We start from the raw sequence: 26,767 nt of genomic DNA on the forward strand, positions 1-26,767 counted from the left end.
AATACAAAATAAAGCATCGTTGTTGGACGTTTTTCTTTTTGTTGTCGTTTTGCTTGGTTTGTTCATTTATAGCGAAACCCTTTAAATTTATCACATTAATCCATAATCTTCCCGATTGTGGTCGTGATGGCAACATTTTCTTTTTATCACCCAGACATAACGCCACACACACACACACACACACACACACACACACACACACACACACACACACACACACACACACACACACACACACACACACACACACAGAAGGTTCAGCATGCAATATAAAGGTACAACATCCAACAGCAATGATAGTTTATGATGGGAGAATCAAATCTTCCGATCAATTTATTGCACCAAAAACTCCACCGCTTCTTTAGCGCGGCCATCGGGAGCTTTATAGTGATGGTAGACTACCTGGTAGGGTAGCTCAATTTCTTTACGATCATCAATATGACACGGACCTCCGGGGGGGAAACAAAAAACAAAGGAAGTATTTTATGGCAACAAGGTTGCAAACGGTCCACGGGTCAGGATAAGCTGGTGGGCACGTTCCCGATCCGGAGATTAGACCTTTGGTTCCAAAATCAATCTCCAAGGACGCCTATTTTACGTCTTCCTAACCCTGGTACGCATCAGCGTGGATTGTAGTAGACCATGGATGACTGCTGATGTGAGGCAAGCGTCGCTTGCTACGTTAGCAGATCTTCGTTGCTTATCGAAACGATCAAAACAATAGGGCGCCGCCATAACTGTGCTGCCGAAGGTTGCAAAAGTAACAAAATGGGCGAGCATCGGCATGAAGAGTGCGAGCGAAACCGTCGAGGACATTATTACTTTATTTTATTATTGAAAGCGTGTAGTGTGTGTGTGTGTGTGTGTGTGTGTGCGTAGCGTGCTTGTGTTTGTGAGGCCCGGTATTGCTATTTTAATATCTTGTCATTACGCGACGGCGAAAAACCTCGAATTTCTACTTGAAAATCCGCAACGAATCGCGATGCAAGCTCATCGTGTATGCGGTGCACGTTCAGCATTTTAGTGACACATTAAAATGAGCAAAGCTTAAGCCGTTCAACTCGGCCCAAACTGCACGAACATCGCGCAGGCAGGTAGAGAGTACACCACCCTGGAGCTCGTGCACATTAGCCGGTACTTACCGGCTTGTCGCGCTGTCCATTTCTATTTGCATTCGATGGCGCTACTCCGATGCCACCGGCAGCACGGCAGCGCCAGTCGGATTACACATGTACGTACGTATCAAACAGCGCAGGCATCGCGTAACACTGTGTCCCCACCGGACGCAAGTCGGAGGACACAGCGTTAAAGCGCGGTTGGATTACGGATTTTCGGATCCACCTGTCGGGGGCTTTCCTGTGTTAGCTTCCCCCTTTTGGGTTGTGTTCTGCTTCTTCTTTTTTTGGTTGTTGTTGCTGCTGCTGCTGGACGCTTATCTGGACAAATATTAATTATGAATTCTACGATAACCCTGACCAGTCCGGTAAGGCCCCCGGTCGTAGATAGACAACAACACGATGCGCTCTTCGGTCGGAAAGACGACAGCGGGATCAAGCGAAAGCTCTTAATACTCGATCCAAAGGTGTGTATCAATTATTTTTAACTCACCGCCATCGGTGTCAGCGCATTATCAGGCGGGACGAAGGTAAACGGGAAGAAATGTTTCGAACAATGTTTCGGATGTGCCGCTTTCATGTCTAGCGCTATGGGAAGACGCTCCTCGTCACGCTCAAACTAAGGGCTAATCCGTTGAAGCCCCGAAATGATAGGAATTTAATGTTTGGAACCTTACGTCAGAGGTGGTGAATCCTTTGCCGGAGTTATTTTGGGGCAGAAGTACTGCAGCCAGAGGGCTACTTTCGATAAAGAACGAGACCTTAATTCATCTGCGTGGAATGAACAGCTTCTTGCCGGACGCATCTTACACTCGCCAAGGACGCGTCGTCGGCCGATAACAACCCGTCATGGTCGACGTCCTGACGCGTCCATCATCACCAATCATCACGCGCACGGAGCCTTCCCAGTGTGGACCAGCATGTCACCATGCTATATCCTCCCTTCCTCTCCCGAACCACTCTCCCGCCGGCCGCGGGGCACTATCTCGATTCAAATTCAAATTATCTGCCCAATATTTGGTCCACCAATTAGCGCGAGTTGCGCGAAGTCGTGTAGAAACGTTTGACACCGGGCACCTCCGGTGGGCGCCATTAAACGGATGAGCGGCCGCTCGGTTGAATTAGAGAGATTTCTTTCAGAAGTTTGCTCACGACTCCAAATCCCTCCCCTCGGCCCGGACAACAGTTGGTAGTGGAAGAAGTGGACGCAGCAGATTTTGGCAGTCAACTTTCCACTGTTTGCCAACACTTGCCCGACCTGTACCTTCGGTCCCCGGTTGCCGCCGGTTTGCTCAGCCATGTAGGACAACCGCCATTGGAGACACAGTGACGACTGTGCTGGATAATTTCACAATTGCTTGGACCGCGCCGATGTACCCGCAAAGAGAGAAACGCGGCTTACCTAGCAACAGGTTTTTGGGGTGGAATCAGAATTCGGATATTGTCGTCTCACGACCGGGCTCATCGCACGGCAAACAAAAAACAACCGTAGCTCTTTGTTGACGTACGGGAATATTTTCCTCAATGTTTTTTTTCTGTCTTCTTTTGTTATTTCTTATTTTGTTAATATCGTTTTTTTTTTCACTCCTCTATTTTCATCCTCTTTTTTTCTTCTTCGTTTCACTTACACTTTTCGTTTCTTTCTGTAGTACACACACCTGGCCTCTTCTCTCCACACCACACGTGCGCACACATGCTTCGGCAGCACCAATATCGCCTTTCGCCTACTAAGATTTGCGACAACTTCCCCTACTAGACTAATCTAGCAGTCGTCGCCATTTTGAAGGGTCCACTTAACATTTTCCGTTCTCAACTCTGTTGTTGGGATGTGGGATCAAAAATGAAAAGGTACAACTTCGTCCACTTTACTTCTTTCGGTGTTGCTTGTTTTTGTTTTTGTTTTAGTGTAACTGTGAAATAATTTAACATGTTTAAAATCAGTTTTCTTGGCTAGTTTTTTGTTGTTGTTTCAATTGTCTTTTGTTTAACTCCTTTCCTGTCCATCTCTCAACGGGGGGTTTTTATTTTTGTATGGCTTTCGTCGTCCTTCTCCGGTTCCTTTCTCTCTTTTCATTTCTTCTAATTTAGCTCGTCACACCCGTGTACACAGTCGTTTCTCCACAAACCGGTATTTTTGTTTGTTTGTTTGTTAATGTATTTATCAATTAATTTAACAATATCTGCGTATTTCATTAGTGTATGGTTTAGGAATAATTTGAAACTTTGATTTCGGTAAATACGTTTTGTGTTTTATTTTTGAATGATTTTATATGTCTTTTTCTTATACCTCCTCCACTCCATCCAGTCATCGTTCTCGCCGCCCGCCCTTTAGTGAGTGCCTCTTGGCGGACCACACCATTCCAGGGCTGGTGGGTGGGTGTGTGTGTGTAACATTGCTTTTGCTGTAAACTTCGGTTTCGGTTAGTTTTAATGTGATTTGCTTTCGTTTTCATCACTTTGCAGTCGTTTGCTTTCAAATCGATAACAACAGGGGTTTCCCGGGTCCCGTTTGCAGGGTTCGCGTCACCGCCGTGGTAGCTCCATTCTTTTGGGTTGTGATTTCGTTCCCCGAAACGTTACGCGTTCATCACCGTTTTGTTTGTTTGTTTGTATGCGTTTAGGGTTAGTGGCTTCACTAATAATAATCAGTGACACGTGTCTTTTTTTCCCCGTTTCATTCCAAGTTTATTTTTATTCGCTGGTTGTTTAGTCTGTTTGTTACGTTTTTCTTCTCTCCTCTTGTTTGCTAACGCTTCTCATTTTCTTTTTCTCACAACAAAATGAATGAATACAACTACATCGATGAATATACAGCAAAAGTGATGAAAGTTTTTTGTTTTGTTTTGTATATAGTATATGTATATATATATAATATATATCGTAGGCTTCATTCGATACTCTCTCGCACGCTCTCTCTCTCTCTCTCTCTCTGTCTCCTCTGTACCGTCCGGCTCCGTGTCTTGTTTGCTTTATTTTTGTTTGTTTGTTTGTTTGCTATATACTCACAACACTCGGCGACACCTGTGTCAATAATATATAATATACTATATGTTTCTTTTCTGTCTTTTCTGCGTATATATATATAAGTATATATGTATATTCTTGTCCTGCTGGTTTTTGCTAATATTACTTTACCTCGTTTTTTATTTTGTAAACTGTAGCCGAAACGTATGGTTTACAACGTTGTCCTTGTATTTTTTGTCTTCACTTTTCCTCCCTTTTACTGGGTTTTCTTTTGTTTCAGTAGATAATACAATGGTTCATGTTGTTGATTTGTTTCTCCACTTTGTTCTCCTCCAGTTTTATGTTTTTCTTTAAGTAATATTATTGTAATAGCAATAATTTAGTAACACTTGTATTTGCTTTTGTTTTAATTAATTAATTATAATTTAATTATTGTATTAGATTTCGTTACCGTTTTTCTTTTTTTTATATACTCCTGTTATTTGCTTTCGTTTACACTTCTCCTTCCCGTTCAACAGTTGAGCGTCTTTCTTAACGTTTTTTTTGTATGTTGTCTGTTTTCTTTTACTATTTACCATATGATGGTCGATATCGTTGTTGGCCTTTTATGTTTTAGTTGCACTTAAGGCGACACGCTTAATAAGTTTGCTACGACTTTGATTCACTTGTCCTTCTTTTTTGTTGCACCAAACGTTGCCCTCCGCTCCGGCCGGGCTCGTATAGTCCATAGCCCCGATTGTACTGATACACTTGCTATCGTCCGCTTCCCTGACACATAAACAAACAAAAATTCATGTCTAATAATATGCTTCCTCTACCTGCCGGCCATCAACCTCCGCGTTAACACTATTATTGCATTTTTTATTTTGTTTTGTTTTCGTTTCACTAAACGTAAAGCTTAACTAACTGTCTCCACTCCAACCGAATCCGGTGGAGCTGGAATAATTCAACAACGGTTAAACAACAACCTGCTAAACAATATAAACAAAACAAAAGGAAAACGCAAATCTCCCAACGAAAGATGCGACACGGTATCACCGGTTAGTAGCTACTAACGGGGGCACTACAGTGTGTTTGCACTAAGAACCTAGCGTCCTCCTTACCACTAATCTACTTGTGTTTTCTCACTGATCCGTCCAGCTGTCGTGCTGCTTGTGCGCGCGTACAAGACGTGACGGACATGTATCACACCAGCATTAAACCGTAGCAAGTAGAAACCGCACCCCTCTTACACTTAGTAAACCTAGGCAACAATAACAGTAACACGCCTTCGCCTTACTAAACAAACTTTAGTAAACTTAGCGCGTAGTAAAGCAACTGCACGCATTCTTCAAGCACCCCGCCAGCTTAGTACAGCAACGGCTACTACGGAAACCGAAATACTAAATACTGCTACGCTCGACTTACTATAACTATAGCGAAACGATCCCATAAGCAAGTAACAACTAGAAGCGCGAAGAAATGAAGAAAAAAAAAACAAACACAAGTAGTAGCTGGGACTCTCTGACTGCAAAAAAAATACTGATACACTTTGCCCGGTGCTTCGCTATCGCGCCAGCAGGATGACGCCAGCCTGCCCGGCCGATCCGAGGGCCTCCATAAATCCTCCGCCACAGCACAACGCACCAAATCTCACACTAATCCCAGCAAAAAAAAAAAATCACCTTTTGCTCGTGCTGGCGATTTGCAGCCAGCAGCAGTTTGCACACATGCTGACACATGCCACCGAGTGTGTAGGTTGACTTAGGATTCTAACCCCTCCCCATCCCCCCCCCCCCCCCCCCCAATCCATCTGGCTTGCGTGGCGATTGTAAATCTTTCGCAAAACCGCGCGTCCAATATTTGCCAACGCTCTGTGGGCTCGATTGTATGGGTCCGCGGAAACAATCTAGGGCGCCGCCACCATCTGCAACGCCATCGCGATCATCTCGGGGAGATCTTCTACGCCACTGTTTACCATTGCCGGGATGTGCCACATCCGGCGGCCACCCCCATTTATCACGTTCTAATGCTTAGGGCTCAAACACAACTCACCAAAAAAAAAAAAAAAAAACTGCACAATGTGACACAAGTGTGAGATAATACGGTGGCCTCCTGCTGCTGCTTCGTCATCGCTTACAGCTTCTTCCAATTCCAAGCAGTCCAATTAAAACATGGTCAACGATTCGGTAGTAGTACAGCTACGGTGGGGCTACAGTTAATAAGTACTTGTTGCGCTGCTCTATTCAATCAATCTCTGTCGCGCGTCTCCGTGCGCTGATCTCTAGTTCGATTTTGTCGCCATTTTTGTTTTTTGCTCCAACTCTTCTTCGTCTTTTAATCACGTTTCAAGCCGATGAAAGTCTATGGCCGACGTGAAGCAAAAAATCAAGAACGATCTTCAACAATGGATGCTATGTACATCGGGGGATTTCTGTCAAACAAGACCGTGCAAACGTCACTCTACTACTCTCTTTCTCTCTCTCTCTCTCTCTCTCTCTCTCTCTCTGTTGTAACGAATACAGTGGTGGATAATTGCTTTCCAGTACGAGAATATCTCTTGGTAATGTACATTGACGGTTCCCGAGTGACTTGCGTTGTCTACGTCACCGCGGTGACGTCTCCCTATCTCCTCTATCTGACGTCAGTATTGTCCATAACTCCCGCTCACACCCGCATTGATCCTGCGCCAGACGCGTTGTCAAGTGATCGCGTCACAAGGCGGCACCGATCTAGTTCCAATTTATGGTTGATTATTGTCATTTACGAACTCCCGGTCCCGGACCAAACCGTCGGTAAACAGCAAACAGAAGAAAAAGAAAGCAAAACAGCAAAAAGATCCACCCGGAACGTGCCCACGTCTCGTGTGGCGCGTGCGATCGCTTTCAAAACAAATCGTCATCAAATTATCCCACGTTTACTGCACGACTCGGGGAGTGTGCCGGGAACGGGCCCGTGTCATGCCTCACGGAAACACGTATTTAACAAGAAATAACAATTAGGTGAACATGAGCGAACATCGATAAGTATCGGTGACGTCGTCGATGGGATTTTTTTTTCCACGGCGATTGAGCTTCAGGCGTTCGGGTTGCCCATCATCCAGGAGGCGTGCAAAAACCGTGCCGTCATAGTGAAGGCCTGTGCCTGCCTGCCACATTGCGATCACGATTCGGAAATGATGCACTCGCGAGGGCGCGATGGGCGGAGATGGATTCTGGTGAATCGAAGCGCAATTAGCCTGCAAAGGGCAAACAGCAGATCGCATCCGTTCCCTGACTAGCGACATTCCAGACTGACATTTCGATTCCCGATCGCTCACTGCGGCTTGTATGTATTTCCCACCGCTCAGCCAGCGGAATATGTGAACGCACACACCTGCCTCGTTCCGGACATTCTGTACAGTACATTATGATCTTTGGCCAAATGCAAATGGCGCATCTCTCTGTATTACGCTCCTAGAAGCCTCCACCACTCTTACCACACTCACAGCTTCATTACATCAGCCTGTTGCTGCTGCGGTGGAAGAATTTTAAAAGCCCCGGCATTTTAAAACTTCATCACACCGAAAGTGAACCCCTCGGGGATGGCGACACACCGTTTCTATCTCCATTGTGCCCGCGGGCTTCGAGATAATGGGAGGAATTCTTTGCCTTCCTTCCTCCGCACAGATAACACTCACCGCACACATACACACGCGCGCGCGCGCTTCTTTTTTGTAACGAGCACCAATCCACCATGCACGGCAAGCAAATTTGTCACCCCTTTTTGTCATCTAGAGCGTACCGAACGAGAGGCAAAGGCAAAAATGAGTGAGTGATAAGCGGCCCGAATGTGCTGGCGCCATAATTGTCAACCGTCAAGATTATGGGGCAGCGGCGCGCCGGGTATCGGGCACCCTTCCCGGTGCGTCCCTATCTAAGACAACCCGCTCACAGTCGTCTCTACCCGGCTCTACGTCACACGACAGTCATATGAATGAACATTATCTCACACGCACCCGAAGTATGCATGGCGAAATAGGGCCCATTCGTCAACCGTCATCGTCCACCCGGCGCAGGACGCAAAAATAATTGAGCCTCGTGAGTTCGCTGACGCTGTGACTCCGCTGTTTGCACCCACCCCGTGCTCGCGATCCTCCATTGTTTCCGGGGCCCTGCACCATAAACAAATAAATCAAACGGTCTGCCAATCGATTGAAGTGTATTGGGTAGCTTAAGTACCGGGGCTAACCCCTCCGCGGGACATATGATGCTGATGGGCTTAAATACCTCCCCAACGCGGGATCCAATTGATCAGTTTGATAAAGTTGATATAAGCTCCCGGCTCCGTCCGTTTCGAGGTCCGTTTTGATCAGCGGCACAGAACGTCTGGACGATGGACGATGTCGCCCCAAAAGAAGAGAACGACCGCCGACGAATCGGGAATTAGATTAGCCGGCCTAACAATGGGCTTTATTTCGGCTGATCTACCCTCTATCGCCCAATGCTGGTCCACACAATTGACACCGAGCTGCTTCTATCAGCGGCTGGGCGGAAGATTTTTTCCCTCTGTCTGTGTGTGTGTGTGTGTCGGTTCCGGAGATGAAAAAGATGAGCTTCCCAATTCCCGAGCATGGTCCTCCTTACAAAGTTCGGTTGATTATTGAGCTCGTTGCTAGCGTCGAGCCTCGATCGTCCCACCCGTCCCTTAGGCCCGCAGTAACTGAACACAGCTATTTGAACAACAACAACTACAACGATGCTGAGGAAAATACAACTTTTTTGCGCGATTGTCCCACAGATCACCCACATAACTTCAAACCGAAGCACGGCAACAAATCGAATCGAGTTCAACGGCTCAACAAGCGAACTCTACTACGGACCGATCGTTAGTGGCTATCGTCTATACAACTAGTACGCTGACTTAGATATGATTACACCTTGCAAGGCGAGCGAGCTCAACTCCAGGCGAAAGAAAAATCGACACTAAACGGACAACTAAAAACTGCTGTGCATACCCCTCCCTACTATATACGGGTTCATCCCTCATCTCAAGTCTACTGGTTTCGTGTTTTGCTTCTTTTTTTGTTGCCACAGCCAGACATGCGTTAGGGTCCTGCCCTACTACCGCACAACATCGAACAAATGAAGAACCCCGACTGTGCTGTGCCCAGTCTACCGACCGACGTGTCGATTGTGTCACGCTTGATGACACCTAAAATTCAGTAATACGGGCCTCACTCGGGCACTGTCCTCCCTATCCCGGAGCACGGATAATGTGTACGGTGTATAACAAACCAATCGTGCCGACTAAATTGATTTCATTCAACGATTCTGATTTCGGGGGGGGGGGGGGGGGGGGCCGTTTTTGCCCCTCTTCTGACGAGCTACTAGAATACTTACAAGTTATTGATTTCGGTTCGCCTTTGGTGCTGGCCCGCCGTATGCTTTTGATACGGTGTTCCTCAGTACGTTACAACAGTCTGTTGGGACGCATTTTTCTGCTGGCTGCTGGGATGCTGCTGCTGCTGCTGCTGCTGCTGGTGGTGGTGAGCGTGAAGATGATGAGGCTGTTGCGGCAGCAGTCGTTCCGCCTGCGGCTGTATCGGTTCTACCGAGCACTGCTGCTTGCTAGTCCCCAACGGCACCAACGGCTACGACTCGAGCTTGACGTTCGTTTCGAGCGCAAACTGTAGCTGCGTCTGGAGCCGCTTGTTCTCCGCCAGCAGCTGGTTGATGCTTTCCTTCAGCTGCAGGTTCTCCAGCAGTATCTGATCCTTCTCGGCAAGGCACTCGGTCAGCTTGTCGCTGGTGTCTTTCAACCGCGTAATGTACTCGCACGCTTTCGCCAGTATGCCGCCCTTCGAGAGGTTCTCACCCTGACCGCCATTGTTCTGCTTGTTCTGCGTCTCGGACGACGGGCTGTTCATGTGCTCGGTGGGGATGATTTTGTTCAGCTCGTGGATCCAGTTGTTGATTTTGTCCCTCCGCCGTCTTTCGATTTCGTTGTGGTTCGCCCTTCGCCGATCGTCCCGCTGTTGCTGTGGTGGATGGCAATGGAAACGGAACGAGATGCGGATCAGTGTTGGCTCCGTGTTAATGGCTATTTTAAAATTAATTACAAGCACTTGAAAGTACAAGTCACCAGTCCAGATAGTCGACAGCAGTTCAGAATGCCTCTGTTTGTCCTAAGAAGTGGGACATCTAGAACTCCTGTCAATTTCTAGCTTCATGGATATAATCTAGTAAAATTCTAGGTCTCATTAAACTAACTGTAGGGCTTTTGAAAACAATACTCTTTGCACCCATCAACTACCCTACGGATAATCGTGCTCTGGTGCCACTCTGACATTTTTGATAATCATCCAATGTTGGTGGTGATCGGCTATCGGTAGGTTCATGCCGCTGACCACGTTTCCCCCCTAAGTGAGGCCATCGTAATCCCATCGTCCCAACATGCGTGCACGGCCGTCGTAAGCGAAGACCCGCACGTAAAGAACTCTCCCGGCCGCTGATAATGCTGATTGATGCTAACTGCTGACATTCTCGCGATCAATCGACAGCCTATCCGTCCGCACAATCTATCATCCATTTATTATCGGTCGGCGTGCCCACCGACACGCACACACACACACACACACACCATAGTGCCATCCACCGAGGGCACCGGGCCCGATGGATAATCGGTACGAGCGGCTGTGTCCTTTTCCACTGCACATAACGCCGCCACCGATCAGCAGGGCAGGTAGTAGCTTCAGATAGCAAGGCTTTCCTTCTCTCGACGAGTTGCGCTTGTCGGTGGTGCAAAAAAACAAAAAGTCCCCCAACCTGACCATTTATCTCGCGCACACACACACACTCACTGGCCGATATGCGTTTTCGTGCCGTCTCGCTCTCACACGTTTTCATTCACCTTGGCGCGATCACAGCGTGTGCGGAGTGCGCTTTTCGATAGTGCTGCGAGATCGGCCGATGATCGGCAAGTTCAAATAACCAGTTTCGGTTACCGGAGAAGTCCTCGTCATTCCGTCACCCTGTCACCCCGTGACAGGCCGCAGGCAGTAGCGAAGGGGGGGGGGGGGAGGGAGTGTACAGTAAATAACCAACAACGCCAACTAACCAGTTAACCAGGCCGAAACATACAGCGCACGTGCGTGTGCGCTCTTGACGATGGATCGATCTACGCGGTTCTACACGCCGCCCGACTACTAAGCGAGATCGATCAAGACTCCATGCGCAGCGACCTCTGACGGGTGGCCGCGCGCAATCTCGCTCATTTACACTCCCGGATCAAGCAATCGATCGATCGGAAGCGGCGACCGTACCGTGGCACACCGCCTGCATGACATGCTGGTTAATTGCTAATTAATGCCCTCTGTCGCTCGCGGTGAAGCCTAATCGAAACGAGCCAGAGGTTAAAAGGCCACCCCCCCCCCCGGGGGGAGACCTGCCGACGCAGGTGTTTGTTGCCATTCGACGAATAGAAATAGAACGAGGCAGCCCAGACAACGCGACACCTCCAAACGCTCCAACCGGGGCGTAAGGGCGCAGGGCGTGAGAACGCGTTGACCAGGCAGCTGGGGAAGCCCTTCCGAGACACGGGGTTTGTTGCGCTCCCCCAGCATCTCCAGAACACAGCGAAAGAGGCTGCGCCGATTGCTACTCGCTAACCTTGAACTTTATCGATGCCGAGCTATCGTGCGTGCGTGCGTGTTTCAATAGACACCGAAAGAGAACGATTCCCAACGATTTGCCACCGGACCGGAGCCAAACTAGGTCTCCACCGGCACCGATAGGGATAGGCTCGCCACCGAACCAGACCCCAGACCCAGCTAAACGTTCTCCGACGCTCTCCGGCGACGGTGGTGGTAGGTCGAGACGGGTTTTGGAGGCATGTACTCTTTTCGCTCCTTCTTCTTGCGGGTCACCATCGGGTAGGTCATACCGGTGACTTTCGCTTCACGGCGTCGTCGGCTTGTTGATGTTTTAATTATTCATGTCAAGGTTCGCGGTGTGAGCGGGTCTTGCGAGCTCGCGCCCGCACGCCCGTGCAGTGTCAGCTGCTGCTGCTGGTGCTGCCTGTTGGGCATTGCGCATGGAAACGAATCGACGAAACAGGTGAATGAGCAGAACACCTGAGATCGTGCAGAAAGGTGTCGGCGAGGTTAAGAATGTTCTGAAAGCTCCGCCACTGAGTCATCCCAGCGTGGGGCAAAAATCATTGTGAGAAGTGCCGAACAGTGGGATTAGATACAGCCCAAAGCAATTCAAGACCACCAACCGTCAAGGCAAAGTTGACAGCATCCATTATCAAATGTCTACGCTTGCAGTAAAGCAGCCTTAAAAATAGAACACATTACCCGATTGACGTAAGAAAAGCCCACCGAACAATACCAGACTAACTGCTCCAGCTCGCCTACCAACAGAAGTTCTTCGCTGCCCGGTGTTGCACTACCGTTTGTTGATCTTAATAATTTATCCAAAGAGACGCTGACGTGTGTCTAATTTGCATCCCGCCCTGCACATGCGCGCAATTTTAATCACTCGCGGGTGTGTGGACTCATCATCATCTCCTGGCAACTCAAAGGGCCTGCAATACTACAGCATCGAAACCGATTCCGATCCATTATCACCCACCTCGATTGTCAAGCCAGAAACGAATCGATCGAATCTTTGTAAAGCTGATCCATCGAAAATGTAGTTGAAATACGCAAAAACCCGCTAACACCCAGAAAACCCTGACACTCGATTAGACCTCCTGCACCGCGAGCAGGAAGGAGCGCGCGTGTGAACAAGGGCTGGGCGGGAAACAAGCGCCACAAAAAAAAACAGATCACTCACCAGAGCACCCCAAACAGCCCCAAGGATAAATATTCCATCCCAGGCGTATTGCTACCTCATGCCTGTCAGAAACGCTGTTAGTGCTGGCACCTCATTAGGCAGTGCCTTACTTGTGTGATCGAGCGTTGCCACGCGGTCGACCCCGCCGACGGGGTGCCTTCTCCCCAGCGGTCCGCAGCGGTACAGATTATGGCACATTGTTGTGTTATCGTCAGTGGCTTTTTGCATGTCTGATGTAATGCGACAATCATACGGTAAGGGTAGTGGTAGGCGCCTGGCGCCCACTAATGCCACCTTGCCGCCAACCGCCAATGTGTATCTGCCTTCGCCCGCGAGATCACCGAGTTCCGGAGCGCGTTCAAGTGAAATCGTATTACGAAGTTCGATCAATCTGTGCCCGTCCGCTCGGACGGAAAACACGAATTTGTACAGCGAATTAGTACGGGTCCACTAAAAACGTTTTATTTGCTCTAGATGTGTCCACCAGCGGCTCCGGGGGGTGAGATGATGGTAGGAGTCGAAGCATAGGGCAGCATAACCTTCTAATGAAAAATGGTCATTCGCTCGGATAGTGCGAGAGCTGTCAGCAAAGCGATTAGGAAAGCGCCCACCGGGGGGCTGGCGATATGAGGCTACAATATGATCCCTCGTCTCCTGTCCGTTGTCTTTTATCCCGGTCCCCGGGCAGAAATTACGATTGTTGGGCAACGATGACGATGACGGCCCACGATAATGATAATTTGAATATCAACAACACAATACACAACCCCTTTCCCCGGTGTGTGCCTGCGCGCGCGTTGCCCATAATTTCCACCTCTGCAAGTTTCCACCGGTGCCTGCCTGTTTACGCTGGTGCCGATGTGTGGCTGAAGTGTAATTTTTCGTTTACGTAAGTGGGCTCCTCATGTACGAGCTCGTATATGTATATGTACGCCGTTGGTGCCCTGGTCGCAAAGGGGGAAAACGATGTTGTCACCAAGGCCAGTTTAAAAGGTTCTTGATAACGGGCACTGACAAGGGTTGAGAGTTCTTGTTGCATCCATACACTCACACACACACATGAAGCAAGTGTGTTCCCCCGAAACGGGGACAGGGAAAATGAGGCTCCCCGGTACGCATGATTGTGTGTGTGAGAAAGGTTGCAAACGACACACTCCACACGCTGGACCTTGGGAACGGACGCAATTCTTCGGTTAGCAATCCCAGTTCGTCCACCGGATGATGGGTGATGATGATGAGAAGAAAGTATTTTAACACTCCACCAGTGATAAGATAAAGATAAGACCCTGCCCTGGCATACATCAAGTAGGGTCAAGTTGCGTTGACCATTCCATCGTTCCAGGGAAAGCACACTGCTCGCTGCACTTGATGCGTGCCATTCTTATGCTACTTAATGGTTGATAAAAAAAAAAACGAGCAAAGGACGCTTACCTTTCGGTTTAGGTTCGTGTCACCGTTGCACTCCGACGTCCGTTGCACCCCCCGGACACTGTCGGCGGAGCGGGACTGTTTCACATTGTCGTTGTTTTTCTTAAACACTAGAAAGGAGCCTGCGAGATCGTACGATCGGAGGAAGAGAAATTGGATCAACATTAGTGGCGGCCACACCGGAAGTGGTTCACATAGAAAACACCGAGAGCAAAAACACACACACACACTAAAACACTCATGAGACAATCATTCCTACACACGCACACACACTCTAAACACTCAGTAAGTAAGAAAAATTGTTGCAAGAGTTGTAACATAAAATTTGAAGAAGAAAAAAACTACACAATACAGCACGCAAACAGATTCACACACACACACACTCATTCACTTAGCACACGGCAGGAAGTAACACACAAAACTGATGGTAAAGCTTAACGAAAAAAAAACAATCAAACACACACACACACTCACAAAAAATGAGCAAAAATAAACGAAAAACAAAAAGAAGGTTCCATTTACATTGACTGGGATCGTTGCTGGAGTTTGTTAGCGTTGGGTATGGACTAGCTGGAGATCCTGTGATAAAGTTAGGTGAATCTAAACTGTCTGCCACTTGTATTAATCTTAGTGCGAGCATTCCTGTGTGAGAGATGGAAAGAATGTAAAAGAAAAAAATGAAAGAAAAAAGAAAAATGGAAAAACAAGAAGAAGAAGAAGAGAGGAAAAAAATCAAGAGTGAGAGAGAGAGAGGGAGGGAGGGAAAGAAAAAACGAAACAAAACATGAGAAAATACGGTCATAAAAACACGCAACGTACGTGGGTGTGCGCTGGTGTGGGGGGGTGGATGTGGGATGGAAAGGGATGGGAGACACGTGGAGGGGAGGCGGCAGATTGTAATGACGGTTGTAAACGTTTTTTTATTGCACATGCTGCACACGGTTGGGGCACGACTTCGTATCGATAACGCGAAAAGCGAGGAGGTACTTGTAGGGAAGGATTCAGTCTGTCTTACGAGCGAGCGAGGATCACCGCCGTGCTCTCTAGCGCGTTAAGCTTTGGTTATTCATTTTCCACGATACGAAGGTGGTGTATTAAAACATTTACACCTTTCCAATAATAGCCAACTAGAATCGATTCTACAACCAAACACGGTCAAGAACGCAATCAAGCCGCTGTGTGTCGCGGTGGCCGTTCTTGTGGCTATTTTTGTGACACCCATCAAGTACGCAACCCTTCATCAAGGGAAAGAAAGGGAGGCACAAAGTGTGACGAAGAGTGGGATAATGCTCGATGCAATATAAATTATTGCGACGCATGGCGCACAAACATGCACGCGCCCGTCGCTGCTGCTGTTGTTGTCTGCCTCGGTACGATGTTGCAATAAACGGTTTTTGTCGGGCACGGGACAGCCGATAGAATAATGCTGCTAGCGTTAGGCCACCTGTTTTTTACGATGTGACACTGATAAACGGTGGGAACGACAGCCGGCCAATGCCCAGGTGAGTGTACTGGGTGTCGGCGCGTGGAGACACCCTCGCTCGATACTGGACACCTGCTGCTGGCGGGGGTTCTTCGGGACGGATTCACTTTCATTTCGAATCCAATTTCAAATTCTTACGGCTGGAAAACTAGGGGGTAGGAGGTGAGGAAGGGGCGGAGGGGGGCAGCTGGAATGAAGAAGTGCATTCGGTGCAATGGGGGAACACGACGAGTAGGTGTGAGGGTATGTTCTGTGTAGGTATGAGAAATGCATTTCGTACCATCGTTTTTAACTGTAAACTGTAGGTCATCGTCGATATGTGAAAAATCACCTACAAAGGAAGAGAGAGAGAGAAAGCGAGAGAAAAACGTAAACATTAGTCGGGTTCAACTACTACGGTCAACTGTGGTGAAGAATTGCAACACTTACCAAGAGTATTGTCCTCGGCCATGCTTATCAGGTCGTCACTGTGTCGCCCGACGGTCGCGATTTTGCGTTTGCAGTTGATCGGGTGTTGTTAGTAGTGGGTTTGTTGGTTGTAAGCAAAAGCATCCCCAACAGCAGCGACAGCAACGGCATGAAAAGAAAATGAGAAAACGATAACATTAGAACAACACTTGCACTATCAGCAGTCCCCGACGTGTTATCACTTTCACTTTCGCTGGGCGAGCAGGGAGTGGTATCAGAATGAACAAAGGGAGGCTGGAGAGTATGAGCAGTCCACTACAACACCACTGTTCTTCCGTGAACACCAGAATCTTAAAGGCATGAGTCAAAAGTTTTCCTTTTCACACTTCAAGATACGATAGGAGGGTTTGCGAGAAAACAAAAGGGTTGAGCATCACACCACACAATGTGTCCGCTCTTTGAAGGACCATTTGAAGGGGCCACCACAATACCGTAGGCCGATCCTTGCGAACTTTTGAAAACCACTTTCTTCTCATACACTCGGTGTGTGCGCGCTCGCTGCTGACACGCTTTCTTCCTACTCGAGGATTCACGAAGAAGAAGACTGGGCACGAGGGGCTAGTGCCGAGAGGGGATGGGTTAGAGGTTGTGTGATACTATTTTCAGTGCTTCTAGCTGCAGTTACACCGTTTTGTTTTTACCACTTGCACACACACACACACAAACAAAACACACACACTAAAACGGTCCGAGGAAAAAGGTTCCTCCCTCCCCGCGCTTTTCCACCCGCACTAGTGTAGGTGGGTAGTTGGGGTGGGTGGGCCGAATTTTCACTTGCCAAACATAAAAACGCACCACCAGCCTTCTGGCATGCAACCACACCTTTGCGATTTTCCGAGAAGCAATTTTGCTGGTTGTGACGTTATCCGGATAGATTTTCCTGCCACACAACACCGACCGACACACTCACACACACACACCGAGGAAAAGTGGTGGTCACAATTGTTTCACCAACAACAATAACAGCAAGCAGCAAACAAAAAAAACAAAGAACGATCGGGCGAAGAACTTTGTGGGTGCACTTGCGAAACTGTGCAGGCGTAATCAGGGAACTGCGAGAGAGTGAAAACAAGACGCGACTTTGGTCGTTTGGTCGTGAAAAATTGCACGGGAAAATTTTTCCCACATCTCAGCAATCCGAGATCGCTCTCCTGTCACAATCCGTCTCTCGCACACATTCAAGCGAGGAAAGTGCGCTCTCACCGGTGAGAAGGGAGAGTGACTTCACTAGTGAGCATGAGGAAGGCTTCCAATTTTTGAATGAAAGGATGACGACGGATTACGGCGAGAACAGGGCGTAGTGTCGGGGGGAGCTGTGCGAGTTGTGCAAGCCGAAAATGGGAAATGCGCGTGAGGCGTGAGAATGCATTCCGGGCGGGGCGGGGTGGAAAACACCATTGTGATAATAATATACACAACGCGTGCTCGCGAGAGGGTGGAAAATTATGGGGTCGGTTCCTCTTCGCCATCCCTTTACGCACACACACACACACACCCCAAGAAGCTGTTCTCGTTCTCTCACTGGCTCTCCCGATCGCTCTCCATTGGTGGCCACCCTCGCGTAATCAATAATCGTGCGTGGAATGAATTCCCTATTTGCCTCACTCGGTTCGCCAGCCTCTGTTCGACCCTTGCAGCCCATTGTAATTACCTTATTTCTAAGCAATCGACATCGTAATCGAGCTTATTCATGATGGGGGCCGTTTTTTGGTCGCGGTGGTCAACAACCACCACAATCACGCTGCTAGAATGTTGGGCTCCGCTGCTGCTCGGTTCGCTGCTGCTGCCAGTCTATGCTGCAGCAACTGGACGAAGAACTGGCCAACTGCTCTCCAGGATCAACACGCCAACTTACAACACTAGGTAAGGAGCAGCCCCTTCCGATTCCGGGGAAGGCTGTTACATGTATCACACTGCACTTTACACGGCCGTTACCCGAGAAAAACGCACTCCCGGACCGCGGCGCACTGTTTTGGCCACCCACGGCCACTTCCTTCTGCACGCGCTTTGTGGCGTTGGCGTTTCCGTTGGCCAACGTTTGTACGTCGTGCTGCTACTACTACTACTACTACTGCGGCTGCTGCTACTACTGCTGCTGCTACTGCTGGCTGCCTCTGCTACCTATTCTCAAAGGCACGTTCTTGCTCTCACTCGCTCGCTCCTTCTCTCTGCGTGCTTGCGTGCGTGTGTTGTCACTGTACCACTCCTGGCGAGGACGTCTCGCGAAAGGGACGCTCTGTTGTGTATATTTAAACAACCTTTTTTTTTTTTGTTTTTTTGTTCGCGGGAGAAATGGTGCTCCTGCTTGCTTGGTGGATCCCTACAATTTCTCCACCCTTGTTTTTTTTTTCTCTTTCGCTGCTAGAACGACGTACCACGACGACCTACACGCGCAACGGCGCCCTTTCTATGTCGCTCTCCGTGTGGCTCACACTTTCTCTATTTCTGGCCACCACAATTCGGCGCGCACTCGCAAATACTTCCGAAACTACGGACAACACTTGTTCGCTTCGCTTTTGTTTCGATTTACGGGTTTTATTTTTCTTTTCTTCTTTTTTTTTTGGTTGGTTGGTTCAGCAAGGACCGACAAGATGCACTTGACGCACGGATGCTGCCGTGACGTTGTGTGTGTGTGTGCGTGTGTGTTTTGTTTCTTCTTCACTACGCAACGCTTGCACGCACTTCGAACTGTACGACGCACACAAATACTGCTGCTTCGCTACTAAAACAGGAACTACTAAGGCCGAAGTGTCAGAATGATGCAAATGCAGCCGAATTCGCATCACACGTACACGCACAATTCACCTACAACACTACAACACTGGGAGGGTGTACAGTCCGCGGATAATGCGCCGCGTTCGCGTTCGGGTGCCTTTCTTTTAGTTGTTTATTTGGCCCGTCGTGCGCCTCGAAACAACAACCTGTCAAATTTGGTATGTTGCGAAATTTCGCTCTCTCTCTCTCCACGCTTTCACTCTTTCTCCGGATCTCTCTCTCTCCGTCGAGAACAACCACACAACCGAGAGCTCTTCCGTGCGGAGGATAAACAACAACAAAACAGCACCGTTTCGCGCGTTGATGACAGTTCCTTCCACAGAGCAGAGGGTCCGTGCGATGCAAATAAAAAAAAAAAAACGATACTTTATCGCAAATTTCACACTTTCGCAGAGCGTTGGTGTATTGGTACGGTGGGAATTCCTTCACCGCGAATCACACAGCCCCTGCGGCAGCAGTTTGTGTTGCTGTGCTACTAAAGTGATGTGTAATTTACGCGCGCGCACACCAAGGAAAAACCCGTCCAAAGGCCACAATCCGGTAACCGTTGGCAACCGAAGGTTTGATTTTGACAGCAGTGAGCGAACGCTCGAGCAGTAGTACGTTATTGACTACTACCGATGATGATGGGAACCAATTGGAGGGAACGTAAAGTCTGGCTTGCTCTACTGCCGCATCTTCGCTTGCGGCGAATCACTCGCGAACTCTACAACACCCGGTCGACCCAGAAGAAAACGTATGCTGGGCTTCACTATCCGTTTTTGACCCCTGCTTTTGGCAAACGCAAAGATCCGTCCTGCAATAACAACTGTGCACTCTTATGTGTGCGAGCGCGACTGCGGGTGACCCGAATTGAGCGAGATGTTTACTGCGCGGCGGTGCGTAACTGAATGAATGTGGCCGCGCATTTGTTGATAGCGGAGCCTCGCGCCGTTCTGTCGTGAGCCCGTCATTGTCGCGTTTACGTTGATTGCGCCGCCGGCTAGCTAGAGCTGCTGCGCTACGGCGAATAAACAAACACACACCGATCAGCTGCCAGGCGCGCGCACACACACACACACATACGCGCCCGTGGTGGCTGCGCAGTAGGGCAGTCGGTGTAGACGGCATTCGGAGCCCCCGGGGTAGCCGGGTGAGCACGTGCGACAACGACGAAGGGATGTAGATAGCCGCACAGACAGACGGACAGACAGAAGACGGATCGTCAGACACGGTGCATACTACTACAATACGGTACAGTGACGCACCAATTTGTCTAGCAGTCATCTTTGGGCACATTATGCTTTTATTGAAAAATAAATCATCATTCGGAAAATGGCGATTGGAAATGTGAAATGAGTTTGAAAACATAATTATGTTATTTTCAATATTCTATTAAGGGTATACAAAATGATAAAATATATACAAATAAAATAATTAAAATGTATACAAAAATAATATAATTTTTATATTATAAGAATGCTGTAAATAATACAGTTAGTCGTTTCAGTAAACTCAAAATAAAATTCATTTTGTGACTCATTATGATCAAACATATTTTTGATTGGTCAGAACCAGTTAAATTATTCTACAATAAAATCATTTGTGACGTGTTTTTATCTTCAAAGGCATCCATAAATGCACTTCCATCAAATCTGTTATTAAATCTCATCCGCTCCTTCTCCTAGTTTGCAGTACACCACGCTATAGAAAATTATGTCAAGGGAGGCAGGAATTGAAATCCAAGACCAGCCATGGTTGCAGTTGCGAAGTAGAAAGAAAAGGTCATTCTAGTCCTTTGCTCAGAATTTAAGAAGTCTTGTATAAGTTTTTATAAAAAATATTTGAACAATTTATTGTAAAAAATTAATGAGCTGGTTTCAATACAGTTCAGCTGAGAGGTCTTCTTCTTGACTTAACGATCTTCTAGGTCATGACGGTCATGTAATAGCATACTAGCCTTATTCCTATCACTTATCTGTTCTGACAATCCAAATTTAGAAGTACATAAAATTAAACACCCTACATACTTCGTAAAACAACTCTCCAACCATTTGGCACCATTTGTGGGACGCACTGTTAAAGTGCGGCCGCACGTTTATGCCTCGATGCGCCGTTTTAAGCGGTTCTTAATCGTGGTGGCATCCAGTTGATGGCTGGTGGTGCCGCGGGACAGAGGGAACGCGGCGGAAAGGGCACACAAACGGGCGACGTTGGACGATTGGCACGTGAAACGGAAACTGTGTGGTGTTGGTGTGTTTGAGTTCTACCATTCAATCGGCCAACCCCCCGCCCGGGAGGGAGGTGGTTTCGTTCGTACTTTCACGTTTCGTTTTTATTTTCCTCCCCGCCCTCTATCTCCGGTTACAATCAACGAGGAAAGAACAAAAAAGCACCTCGATTAGAACCGGACGGCGTGCGGAAAACACCTGTACTTCACCTGCATTCTTTCCCCCAGGGGGGCAGGGAGGGAGGGGGGAGAAGGGGGATGGGAAAAGGGTATATGTTGGGATGTTGTAACGCTTAATAAGAGGGGAGATAGGATTTTCCACCATGACGCAGAGGTGTGAAAACTCTCCCCCCCCCCCCCCCCCCCCGCCGAGCCCAATCGAGGCCGACACCGGCCGCTCGGAAGGGTTTAATAAATTAATTTCGTCGCTTCGTTACGCTACGTTTTTGCGTAGCTCAGCACAAATCCATTCTATCTCGTCTGGGCGAGGATTTGTATTTGCGGCTTAAGATTTTCTCGATTCGAAAGTATCAAACGTGACGTGAACGGGCGAGCTTATCGAAAAAGTGCACCTCGCGTCCGCTGGGGAGCATTGCAAGGCAAATTTTACATTTGAAACACACGCCTTGTGCACCGAAATCAATCGCCAAATCGGTTGCACTTACCTTGAAGTTGGACAACTTCAACAACTCGAATCATTATGCAACCGCGTGCCGCCCTCGAACCTCACCTCGCAGCACTCGGAATCCGGCGTTCCGTGGCAAATGTTCTGCCCATTTGCCAGTAATGTGCCGTGCGGGTCTTGGGGTTTTCTATTTTTTTCTATTCAACTGTCACTGTCATCCCTGCCGGCCCCACAGGTTTGCCCGATGCCAAAAACCTTGAACGGAAGATTGCTCCATTGCGTTGTTGCGTTGGGCCCGCAGCAGCTGAGCATGATTGCGCTTTTCTAAATTATTGATTGGAGCAGCTCTCCCGCACGCTTATTAATCAAATTACGAAAACATGCACCCGTGCCGCTTGACAAGTGTCTAGAATAGAGGGAAGGAGAGAGAGAGAGAGAGTCGGTCGACTATCGCCTTGAAAATTTGAACCTTTAAAAAATCTAATATATTCGCTGGTGTGTGCAGCTTCATCACAGGCTGGTACGTGCCTGCTTCATCGGGATGGCAATTTAGTGGACTTATACATTATTGGAAAACGGCTTAAAAAAATCCCGCAAAAACAACTCCAGAGCTCGTTAGTTTGTTCGGTTTTGGTTTTTTATTGCTTTTGCATTCCCACTATCATTATCAGGCTTGTTCATCCTGGAGACTGTCGACTACGGTTTTCCCCTCACCGGTTGGAACTTTGTATTTGGTGGAACTTCAACGAGCTGTCAAGAAGCTAATCGAGAAGCGGGACGGGGGGGGGCAGTAGCATCAGCACAATCCGGTCATATTTCTTGGGAAGCACTAATCCACCCCCAACCCCCCTGGGGCATGGCATGGGGTTGAAAAGTAATTATCGGCCGTAAATTGTCAATGTCCGGTCCGAGCTCGACGTTGTTCCGGTACGCCACGGTGAAAAGATGGTGTGGGGGGGGGGGGGGTAGAATGTTACGCGAGGTTGCGAAAATGGGGGGTTATGTGTTTGTTAGAAGCCGCTCATAACCACTCACACAAACGCCCTGCAAAATAATTCAATACACGGCAATACATTATAATCGATCGTTTGCCGATCAAAATATGGCGTACGGTGGTGATGAGTACCGGTTCGGTTCGACCTACCAAAAACGAAAACCCCCTTAGAGAAAAACCGTGCATCATAATCATAATGTCGTGCGGCATAGACGACTCTACTTCACCAATATTAATCCGACCCCCGAGCGGGTTGGGGGGCTTAAACAACAAACGCGCCTATTCATCACCATCACGATCGCATGCAGAGCGGTATTGAACATTCGAAACTTTTAAAACAAAACAAAAAATGAGAAATTCAAACACTCGCACGCACACACACACGCATAAACAAAAGCATGCATGAAATATGAAACGATGAAATTTAAGTGATCAAAGGGAGCAACAGCAGGCAAAAGCGCTTCATTCAACATGCATGACACACACGCTCGCGATAAGCTGCCCCCGGAGTGGCGTATGTCAACCGATGGCCATGATATTTTGTGTGCGTGTGTGTGTGTGTGTGTGTGTTTGCATGTAGAAGTGCTGGAAGAGGGTGGATCACAGGCGCGGGAGGAACCAGAGTACAATAAAACAACAGCAGTCGACTCACGCCAAAAAAAAAAAGAGAGCAACACAGTTGAAATCAGTTTGCGAATGACTCTGCAGAAGGGGGTTCGCGCGGGCTCCCCAAACGCCCGTCCACCTCCACCAAACGGTGCCCGTAATCGATGACGCTGAAGGGTACTTCATGTGACAGTGATCATTATCGGTGTGCCAGGGATTTATCAACAGCCGCGCGACTGCGGGAGGGAGCAGCGTGCGTTAAGACATCGAGAACGAAATGCAACAACATTGAAATCCTACTGAAAAGACTCAACTCCTCCCTCGGTCCACTTGATATGCGCAACCTCACAGCTGGCTGCAGGGAAACACTCCCGAGCGCCAAATAAAGCCACAGAGAAAGTATGATAAACGGGCGGAGGGTCTCGATAGTGTGGCGAAAAATTAGCCATCCTTGTACACAATAAATATTCATTAAATAAGCACACCGATGGCTGGCTTTATAAATTTAACAAAACTTCCCCCCCCCCCCCCCCCGAATCAGTTGGACAATAATCGGGTAAGGATCGATCATGCGGCAACAAAGCGTGCGTATTGCGTAATGATGTTTGCGCACCACCGGACCGTTGTATCCTTGCTGCGCGGGAATACAGGCGAACAATATATGCGAATAGCCATACCGTTCCACTTTGCAAGACATAATAAAAGCAGTGCTGTAATAAAAATCCGCATCCTACGGACAGCAATAAGACTCTAAAAATGATCATCGGCACTGATCGCTACCCAAGCGGGCAGGAGCTTAAAGTCGCCCTCTAGTCTGCCAAGATCAATCGTCCACTATTCCTTGGATAGCGAGCGGTGGCGAGGTGCGAGGAGGATCGCAGGCGGACGTCCGTAAAAACGCCGTGTCGCCGAAACCAAAAGTCCCACAAACACACTAACCCAATGTGACCGGGTAATCGTGCTTGTGCAGTGATTTTTTTTGTTGTTATATCCAATTCCACCTTGAGCATGATGCAGAAACAAGTTTACATTCACCGGTTGGGATTTACCAGCCGAACACACCTCGCGGGGGGGAGGGCCGGGGGCGCGGAGAACCTGACGAAGGTGCCGGCAGACACGAGAAGAGCATAGATCTTGAACATATTGGCAACATCATCAGAATGATGATCACGCAGCGCAGTTTTGCAGTGCTCTCACTCTCACAGTGGAACCTCCGCTCTCTCTCACACACGCTCAAAATAGTGTACGGTAAAGTGTAGTTAGCCTGCTTCGATTAGTGTGCACTACCAACCTGACGCCACCGTATCGAGCCACCAAACGTCAAATGGTCCGCTGAAATCAAAACTGCCGTCTGATAAGAATCAGACCGCTGCGGTCACCAAGAACGAGACCGGATAAACCTCCCTTTCGCTTGGGCAGCGCTCTAAAAATATGTGTCAATGTGTCAAACACGACCCAGCAGCACACCAGCAGAGAGCAGTGGTGACGCGCATTTGGGAAGCAGATCAGGGGAGCGGGAAGGTACGAAAAATCTCATAACTGCGCTAGGAGCTAGAGTAGAGTCGGAGGTGAACGATAAATTAGTGTAGTACCCGAGGGTAGCACCTGGGTAATCGAAAAACGGAAAGACAAGAGACCGAGCGAGACCACGAAAGGGTTGGAGAATAAATCAAAAAAAGTACTAACGCACGCACACACCAATCTCAAGTCAGCAAAGTCCTCACCGTTTGGGGCCCCGGTGTGTGTGTTTTGACATCGATCGTGATCTTGACTTGATCTTTGCAGCCTCCCCCCCCCCCTCGCTTGCTGTCACCGACTGCAAGGTCTGCGGAGTGCTCTGTGCAGCTGCTCCCCCTGACTGGCCTGAAGCCTTCCGCGGACCCGGAGATGGTCTAAGGCGAATCTAACGAGTTCACCGGTATGGTATGGTCGTGTCGTGGCGGAGCTCGATCGTTCGCCGGAGAACGTACGCCGCAGCGTATATAGGCTTTCAAGTTCAAGTGTAACGGAGCGAACGAAAGGAACTGACGGTTGGTGGCTCTCGCACTTGGCAGGTTGGCAAGCCGTTTGCGATACCTTCCCCCGAACGCGTGAAGGTCGTGACCTTGGGTCGGTCATCAGAAATAAAATATAACTGGAGCAATGGAGTACGGTGCGTGTTCTACCAGGCAACGGAATAGCGTCTTAAAAAAATTAAGAACAGGATCAGGTCCGCCATTGCTCGGTTTGAAGAGCAAATGAAGATCAAGGACGAAGCTCTAAAATCGATGACGGTAATTGTAGGGTTCGACAGGAGCACAACGAGCCCTAGCTGCTATTTACCACCGTTTTTAATTATCTTGAAGGAGCGTTTGAGCATGGAAGCGTTCTCTTTAAATAAAAAACCAGAACGCATTGAACGGTTGTCTGGGGTGGGATTTTCCAACGCGATTTATAATTCCTGCTCGATGCAATGAGTCACGGAACATAAATCAACAACAACAAGCTTACCGAAACAAACAACAACACTCCCGCACCCGAACGCTCCACAGTCGATCCTTCGATCTCGGATACCTTCAAAAACAAATTTGTCAAAACGATTCCCCAAATCGCGAGCAAATCTCTGATCCTGGGCTTCTGTCCGCTACCATCGTTGAAGTCACCCGCGTTCAGAACGCCCGACACGACATGTTTTCTTCACCGAATGGGCGAATCGGCCACTCTACACCCACAGCAAACACACATCAACCGGTAACAATAGTAATGCGCATGTGCCAGATCGACGTTGATTGGTACCCCCCCCCGGGGAAAGGTTGGCCAAGCGAACCGACGTCACGCACTGGGAGCATCCGAAAAGCCCGGTGCCAGCCTCTAATCTAATGGAAGTTCATTAGCGAGCGCCATTTGTCAGATTGGTGTGAAAAACGTGTGTCGCATTGTGCGAAATAACACGAAGAAGCGACCACGGGTACGCGCGGGTGTGTGTGTGTAATTTGTTCTTGCAAGCCCGACGAAACGACGGAAACGATTAACAAGCGTTTAGTCCGGAGTCCGGAGGGAAAAGGTGCTTCCGAATCCCCTGGAAAGATTTATGGCGGTACAATTAGATCCATGCGGCCGAACCGATGATGGTCTGCCTTAAATCGATACATTGTGGTTGTCTAGTAGCCAGTAACCATGGTAACGAATGATCGATTTTCTGCCCGCACACTGGTGACAGTAATCGCCGCAAGCATTTGGCAGGGGCCCAGTGATCGTGATGATGCTCGATCGCGGAGACACTTAATTGATAGGCACAGCCGTCGTCCAGGAGCGGATCGGGC

The 26,767-nt window shown here is 48.5% G+C and overlaps 1 protein-coding gene and 1 long non-coding RNA gene across 5 annotated transcripts; one reads left to right on the top strand and one right to left on the bottom strand.

Moving 5' to 3' along the window:
* Window positions 1–4,256: 4,256 nt before the first annotated feature.
* Window positions 4,257–20,344, bottom strand: LOC118505743 (upstream stimulatory factor 1-like). Of its 4 annotated transcripts, XM_036041940.1 has the most exons (7): window positions 17,180–17,278; window positions 17,079–17,149; window positions 16,218–16,255; window positions 16,069–16,119; window positions 14,828–14,947; window positions 14,309–14,427; window positions 4,257–10,077 (listed from the first exon to the last, which is right to left on the bottom strand). In XM_036041940.1, the coding sequence occupies exons 3-7, from the start codon at window positions 16,237–16,239 to the stop codon at window positions 9,691–9,693; spliced, it is 699 nt and encodes a 232-aa protein (XP_035897833.1). In that variant the 5' UTR covers window positions 16,240–16,255; window positions 17,079–17,149; window positions 17,180–17,278; the 3' UTR covers window positions 4,257–9,690. The 4 variants fall into 4 exon arrangements, with proteins under 4 accessions (XP_035897833.1, XP_035897832.1, XP_035897830.1 ...); XM_036041939.1 differs by lacking the exons at window positions 17,079–17,149; window positions 17,180–17,278 and adding an exon at window positions 17,908–20,344 and having other exon boundaries at window positions 4,257–10,071; XM_036041937.1 differs by lacking the exons at window positions 17,079–17,149; window positions 17,180–17,278 and adding an exon at window positions 17,908–20,329.
* A 4,375-nt stretch (window positions 20,345–24,719) lies between these two features.
* On the top strand, window positions 24,720–25,647 carry LOC118505744. Its single transcript, XR_004905445.1, has 2 exons — window positions 24,720–24,986; window positions 25,251–25,647. It is a non-coding gene; the product is annotated as an uncharacterized LOC118505744 (long non-coding RNA).
* The last annotated feature ends 1,120 nt before the right edge of the window (window positions 25,648–26,767 follow it).

Source organism: Anopheles stephensi, chromosome 2, assembly GCF_013141755.1.
Source record: "Anopheles stephensi strain Indian chromosome 2, UCI_ANSTEP_V1.0, whole genome shotgun sequence".
In the NCBI taxonomy this organism is placed as follows: Eukaryota; Metazoa; Arthropoda; class Insecta; order Diptera; family Culicidae; genus Anopheles; species Anopheles stephensi.

Excerpts from the sequence above, each read along its gene's own strand:
- LOC118505743 (XM_036041937.1), bottom strand. The coding sequence starts at position 17,948 with ATGAATAAGCTCGATTACGATGTCGATTGCTTAGAAATAAG. Across the intron at positions 16,120-16,217 it reads GGCCGAGGACAATACTCTTG|GTGATTTTTCACATATCGAC; the intron begins GTAAGTGTTGCA and ends CTTCCTTTGTAG. Across the intron at positions 10,078-14,308 it reads ACACGAACCTAAACCGAAAG|CAACAGCGGGACGATCGGCG; the intron begins GTAAGCGTCCTT and ends CATCCACCACAG.